This window comes from Terrapene carolina, unplaced genomic scaffold (genome assembly GCF_002925995.2).
Source record: "Terrapene carolina triunguis isolate 2854851 unplaced genomic scaffold, T_m_triunguis-2.0 Scaffold171, whole genome shotgun sequence".
Classification (NCBI taxonomy): domain Eukaryota; kingdom Metazoa; phylum Chordata; order Testudines; family Emydidae; genus Terrapene; species Terrapene triunguis.
This window is the reverse complement of record NW_020664522.1, coordinates 3,386,804-3,393,232: the sequence shown is the minus strand read 5'-3', so window position 1 is coordinate 3,393,232 and position 6,429 is coordinate 3,386,804. Positions and strand designations below refer to the sequence as shown.

General features: G+C 45.0%; 2 protein-coding genes across 4 annotated transcripts in view; one reads left to right on the top strand and one right to left on the bottom strand.

Annotated features, from left to right (window-relative positions):
• LOC112112912 (proline-rich protein 33-like) overlaps positions 1-3,084 on the top strand; it is a 28,511-nt gene extending 25,427 nt beyond the window's left edge. Inside the window, exon 2 of the mRNA XM_024209009.3 lies at positions 624-3,084. Within this exon, the coding sequence (XP_024064777.2) occupies positions 633-2,255 (1,623 nt within the window). The 5' untranslated portion in view covers positions 624-632 and the 3' untranslated portion in view covers positions 2,256-3,084. The remainder of the gene's footprint in view (positions 1-623) is intronic.
• LSP1 (lymphocyte specific protein 1) overlaps positions 1-6,429 on the bottom strand; it is a 71,573-nt gene that overhangs the window by 10,860 nt on the left and 54,284 nt on the right. The gene's annotated exons all lie outside the window — the stretch shown is intronic.

Below are 6,429 nucleotides of genomic sequence, written 5' to 3'. Positions count from 1 at the left end.
CGCGGCTTTTTTTTTTTTTTGGCTGCTTGGGGCAGCCAAAACCCTGGAGCCGGCCCTGGTTGTGGGAGTAGGAAGGAAAATGCATTTTAGTGTTTGAGGCAGCACGGGACTTGCTAGCATCAGGCAGTGTGAGGATAGGTGCTTGGCAAGCTTCTAACCACAGGTGCTGGAACAAGGCATGCTGCTGCATCCCCGGCTTGAAGTGGTTTCCATCATATACAGGGTTTACAGTTTGGTTCAATGGCTCTCGGCAGCCCCACTTTTAACAATCTACTAACATCTCAAATCCTGACCCATAGCCCTAAACTGGTGGTCACGCCTGCCCTTCTGTTGTGTGCGAGTGATGTGGCGAAATATCCATTAGACACTGGTTGTATTGAGGAGGCAGGAGGTAAAAGCACCAGTATGATGCTCCTCCCTCTCCCAGATAAAGCATTGCTTCTGAAACAGACCAGACCCCCCTGGGACAGCGCTTGGAAGTTCTACAGACAGATGTTTGGGGTTTGCTGGCAGCAGACCCATCTTTGTGGCCCCATGGCAGGCACGAACAGCCCAGGAGCATGCACAGGGTTAAGCAGATCAGTTGCTGATGTCAACTCTAAGCTTTTTGTGTTTCATTTCAGGGGGTTAAAATGCTGATCACTGTAACACCACCTTATGAGCCAGCATCCCTCCATCCACAGATTCCACCCCCTGCTATACTACCGAAACCCGGGAAGGACAATCTAAGGCTCCAGAGACTCTTGAAGAAAGTTGCAAAGAAGAATGCACCACTAGCCTCCCAGCAAGCCAAATCGTTCCGGTCCAATCTCTCCCCAGTGAGCGAGGCCAGCCCAGACCTAGAGCACAGCGAGCGCTCATCTCCGCTGAAGACCCCAGAAACATCGACGCACATCACCATCCGCCTCCCTCCCCGGTTCTCCATCAAGCCAGTCATCCACCATGTCTCATCTCCTTTTCCGAAGGCCAAGCCATTCACGCTCAAAGTAACCGAGCAGAGGAGAATCTCTGAACACCTCAAGCTCTCTGTCTCTCCAGCAGCATCCCCTGTGCACAGGCAGTCCCCATGGCAACCAAAAGGGATGACAAAACCAGACACGCCCACCCAGCTACCTTCTCCACAGGCACATTGTGTATTCGTTTTCCCTGACCCTCCTGTTTCCATCTCACCTGTCATAGAAGCCCCAGTGGAGGTTACTCATGTCACCAAAGTGCATGCGCTTGTCCATAGTGTGCAGGCACCCAGAGCAAAGACCCCCTTACCAGACCAGTCGTCTACAGCCCTCAGCAGCGAGGACAGGCAGCCTTTGGCAGCCCATACTGGCAAAAGCCACTCAGAGCCACCCGCAGGGCTGGCACCAATCACTCTGAATGCTGATGAGACTGGAGCTGCTACTCCGAAATCAAAGGACCCCATGCTTCCCACCATGACAGCAGAGCCCCCCTACAAAACCCTTAAGTCTTCAACTCCCAGAGAGCCTGTTGGGACTGCTTTCCCCAGTCCTCGGATGCCGGATCCCCAATTCAGTAGACCAGAAACCCCAGGAAGTGACACAACAAGATCCAGAACAGAGTGGGTTCCTGAACTTCCTGAGCCACACAGCAAAAGCCTAAGGCCAATGACTCCCCATACAGCTCAGAAGCAAGATGCCACAGTGCCAGCTGACAATACAAGGGCTTTCTCCACAGAAGCAAAGGAAGATCTGGTCATTCCACCACAGCCAACATCCACCATTCCCAGTGCCAATCCGTTCCCCAAAGCGGAGTCTCCACCACCATCTGTGGATAAGGCCAGACCTCTTACAGCCAAGCTTAGCGGATGGTCTCGCCTCAAGAAGCACTTGACAGTGGAACCCGAGGGGCCCCAATTCCCAGAAACCGAGCCAGCCCAGCCTGAACAGGAGGAAGCAGGAAGTAAAGCAGAAGGCTCTCAAGGTAATGCCAGCCAAGACAACAGGCTGATTAAATCAAGGGCCACCAAAATGTGGGACGCCATTTTATATCAGATGACAGCCCTCAAGAGGAGAAAGCAGCAAGAGGAAGAAAAAGGGATAAGGAAAGAGGAGGGATTCTCATTCCGGTGCCGCTTGCCCCTTCTCCACAGACCACGTTTTGATGCCCGGAAACTGAAGGAGCTGGCTTCCAAACCAATGATGAAGATCACCACCATGTTAGAGTCGAGCCTGCTCCACCACAAGACACCTGAGGAACCCAAGAATTTTAACAGGACTGCATCAGGGTGGCAGCTCAAGTGAAGCCAGCTGGATTCCACCTCGGCAACAAGCTCTCTCTCAGGCCTCCTCCAAGGTGCTGCCTGAGTTCTGAGCAGGAAAGTGCCTTTTATAGCCAGATTTTCCTGCAGCATGGAGGCCAAACGTGAGGAAAATATAAATAAAATCCTTCACAGACAGCAGCCTTATGCTGAGGGCTTTAGGGGGTTATGAGGACTGTACACTACATATCTGTAGTGTACATATCCGTAGTGCATGCACACACCTCCAGAATAGCTTGAGGATCCAAGAAGAACAGCTCTATATCTATATGCAGCTTCATTTAAAATATTCCAATTGGAGATCAGGCTACAAAACCAAACAAGGGACCCAGGAAAAGCAGTGAAGTGACCTGTAGAAAACCTCCAATGTAAAGGCACCTTGTTTCTCATTCAACAAAATCAATGGAATTTTAGATTTATTTTTAAGTGAATCCCAAACAGTGCCAGCCCAGAAACAGGACAGGTTGTGGCAATGCAAGTTGCTCCACCCTGCCCCATCTAATATTCTGCCTCCTAGGCTGTACGATCCGGTTTAAGACTGAAAGAAGGGTTCCGTTTCTAAGCCACTGAGTTCTTTGTTGGAACCCTCAGCAGTAGCCTCAATTTCTGGTCACTCAGAACTAGACTGAGATGAAATCCCTTTGCATAGAACAAGGGTGACAGGTGGTGGTATATTTCATGCTGCTCTCAAACCACACTTTACTCAGTCCAGAAAACAGAATCTCTCATTAGTTTTAGGTTTTATAATTAAATTTGATCTCCCTAAAGGTAAATTTGAGGTTGCAGGAGTTGTGGGGGGGGGGGGGGGGGAAGAGAATCTTTTGATTTGCAATGATCAGAGTTTTTCCATTCTTAAATGATTTCGAGTGCAGTTATTGGCCAGGGATTTTCAGAATGATTAGGATTTTGTTTGCTTCAGCTTTTGAGATGCCCAACTTGACATACCTTAATGGGGTCTGAGCTTCAGAGTGGGCAATCAGCAGTTTCTGAAAAAATCAGGTCCCTTTAAGGTCTCTCAGAGTGGGCATCCAAAGTCACTAGTGACTCTTGGCCATTGCACGTAGGCCAATACAACAGGGATATTTTTTTTTAAATAAATAAGAGACCAGAGGCTTAAAACAGAGTTTATAGAAAATAAATTGGGTTTTTTCCAGAGAGATTCAAAAGCATCTTTTCTTGCACAGACCTAAAACATTTCCTATAAATGGCAGAATTTATATGGAACTATTTTGCTGGATTCAAGTGGGGAGCACTGGCCTGAATCTAAAGATTTCCAAGCTACAGCAACCCCTACTGTCCTGGCTGTAGTTGAGAGGGGGTCAGTAGTTCCTCTCACTGCCATTTTCAAGCACGTCATGAGGAATCACACATTACACCCTTCATGGGGTTCTCATGTGGCTTAGATATTTTTCACTAGAGCAGATCATCCTGGACATTGATAGGGATTACGAGACTATCCAGAGTCACAGTAAACAAAACAAAGATCTCAAAGCAATATAAACCTTCAGGTTATGAGCCAGCCTCTAATTATTGGCTGTTAGGAGGAAATTATCCCTAAGGGCAGGTTATCCTATAGCTGCCTACTGCAGGTTTCTTGCACCTTCCTCTCATTCAGCTGGAGCTGGCCTTTGTCAGAGACCAGATACTGCACTGAATGGACCCTGATCTAACCCTGAGTGGTGATTCCTATCTACTGAATAGCATCCTCTGAAGCATCTGATGTTAGCCACTGTTAGGATGGCAGATTAGGAGAAAGATTCATCTGTTCAAATGTGGCAGCTCCAGTGTTCCCTTATCAGTCTGCCTGAAGGGCCTAAGCGGGCAGTTGATAGAAAGGGTACATTATAGTGACCACCTCATACAGAACAGAACATTGTTGGTCTTCCTATTAGTCATCCAGGGAAGCCTATGGCAACCAAGTGTTCCTTGGCCTCACTTTTAACTCGGGACAGACTAGTTAGCAACGAAGAACTAGTTTTAGCCACACTTGATCCCCTGCCACCCATGCGTCTAATGTTTGTTGGGCTAAAACCTCCACAAGCTGCCTCCTCCATTCTGCACTACAAAACAGGCAGCACTGGCATGCGCTCACCCTCTGAGCTCTCTCTTTGGAGCTTTTAGTCTTCTCTCAAACCTAACCAAGCCCCAATGCAATGCACTAGGGATGTCCTAGCAGAGGTATGGCCAAAGCACGCCTTGGCAAGGCCTTACGATTGGTTTTTTTTTTTTTCAACCCCCCGTTTTCCAAGCCCTTAGGAAACATGGACAAATCCAAGATGGAGGCTCCTCCGCACTTTCCATGGCTTTCTGACATTGTATTGCATTTATTTTTGATCGCTGCTCAGGTTTAACACATGGGTTTGTTTTGTTTGGTTTTGGGTTTTTTGGTAAATATTAAGCAGCATTACATTGAGATCTGGTTTTTCTGGCTATTTTGGGAGTGGGTTGTTCGTTTTGTTTTTAATGTTCACAGTTGTTTGCATCTCCATAGTCACCAGGCTTAGGGAGTGAGCTCACACAGGGTAAGCATGCAGCTATTTCCACTTCCCTAGTGAGGTTACCATAAGGGGGAATATTTCTGCATAGCTAATATAGGACTGGTATGTTTCGCCCCAAAGGGAAATTTGATACCTGCTTCTACCTTCTGTGCCTATGCACAGGCTAGAGAGCTGGCTGGAATTTCTCATTCCAAACAGACAGCCTTAAAAAAACAAAAAACAAAAACAAACAAAAAAAACACACACTTTGTTTTTGTGAAGTTTAATTTCTGAGAAGAAATGAAAACTGAAAATTCTCAGTGTTGAAGAGTCAGAACTCCAGTTTTTGCCCCTGGCCATTTTCCAGTAGCAAAAACGAAAAGAGGAAGAAAGAGGGAAATCCCCCAAATAAGAATCTGAACAATTTCAAAAGTTTTTCCATGAAACAATTGAGAAAATAAGAATTACTTGGCAAAATGTACTCCTATTTTTGGACCAGCTCTAATATGCTATACAGGTAATTAAGATTCCACTGACACAGAAAGGTGGCTTGCTACAAGACAACATTGTACTGACCTAGGCTGAGAATGGAGGTATTTTGCTTTAATTAAAATCTATGTGCAGATAGACTGGTATTCTCAGGAGTCCAAGAGAGTTAGGTACCCAGATTCCATTGAATTTAAGTGAGATTTGGACATTTATCTCCCTTACGGTCTGTTGAAAAAATTCCAGCCTTATTTTTGGCTCAATCATTTAAAACCTTTCCCCAATTGCTATTTTGTTGTTAATTACATATTTACAGGGTGAGGATTCAGAAATGGCTCTGTGATTGCTCCTTAGGCCTAATCTATATACACAAAATTAATGAATTCACTTAGAGATATGATTTTTAAACCAATCTAGTTTCACCAGTACAACTTCTAGTGTGGATGTAGTTATACCTGTATAAAGGTGCTTATCCTTGTATAGTTTATTCCTCTTTCCTTATAGGACACTTCCTGATAAAACACACTTTTAGACCAATGTAATTACCTCAGAATTATTGGGTTTTACCACGACTATACCAGAATAGTCAAGGCAGTCTAAACTAGAAAGTTGTACAAAGCTTTAGTCAACAGAAATCTCTACTAAAACTTCAAGACAATCCTTTTAAGCAGTACCTATTTTTTCTTCAACTCTTCAAATACAGCACAAGGAGCTTGTCTTCCCTAGGAAGACATAACCCAATTCATATGATGCAGAACACGACTTCACAACCAGCATAGACAGCACGCAGGTAGCGTAACAACTTGTCTGCTGATCGCAGGAAAGGTTTAGCCCTGAGCAGTTGGAACAAACACTGAACACATGTTGTCCATGTCTAAACCAACTGCAAATTCATATTAGTTAAAGATGTATCAAGATAAGAGTCTTAAGCAGCCTAATTTTCTAGCAAAGTCAACTCCAAATTGTTGCCAGGAAGCCTGTCTCAGGTGAAATCAAATTAATCTCAAATATAAATGGTTCAGGTCACTGATTTTTAAAACTGAAGATTGTGTTTATTAAACATACTGGTTTTGAATTTCCAGGGTGGGAAAATACATTGAGAAAGTCTCATTTTAACTCTGCATGACAAGAGTCTGTATTTAACTCTGTATTCCAAATGCTGCCCCAATTTTGTTTTGTTTTTTTTAGTTTGTT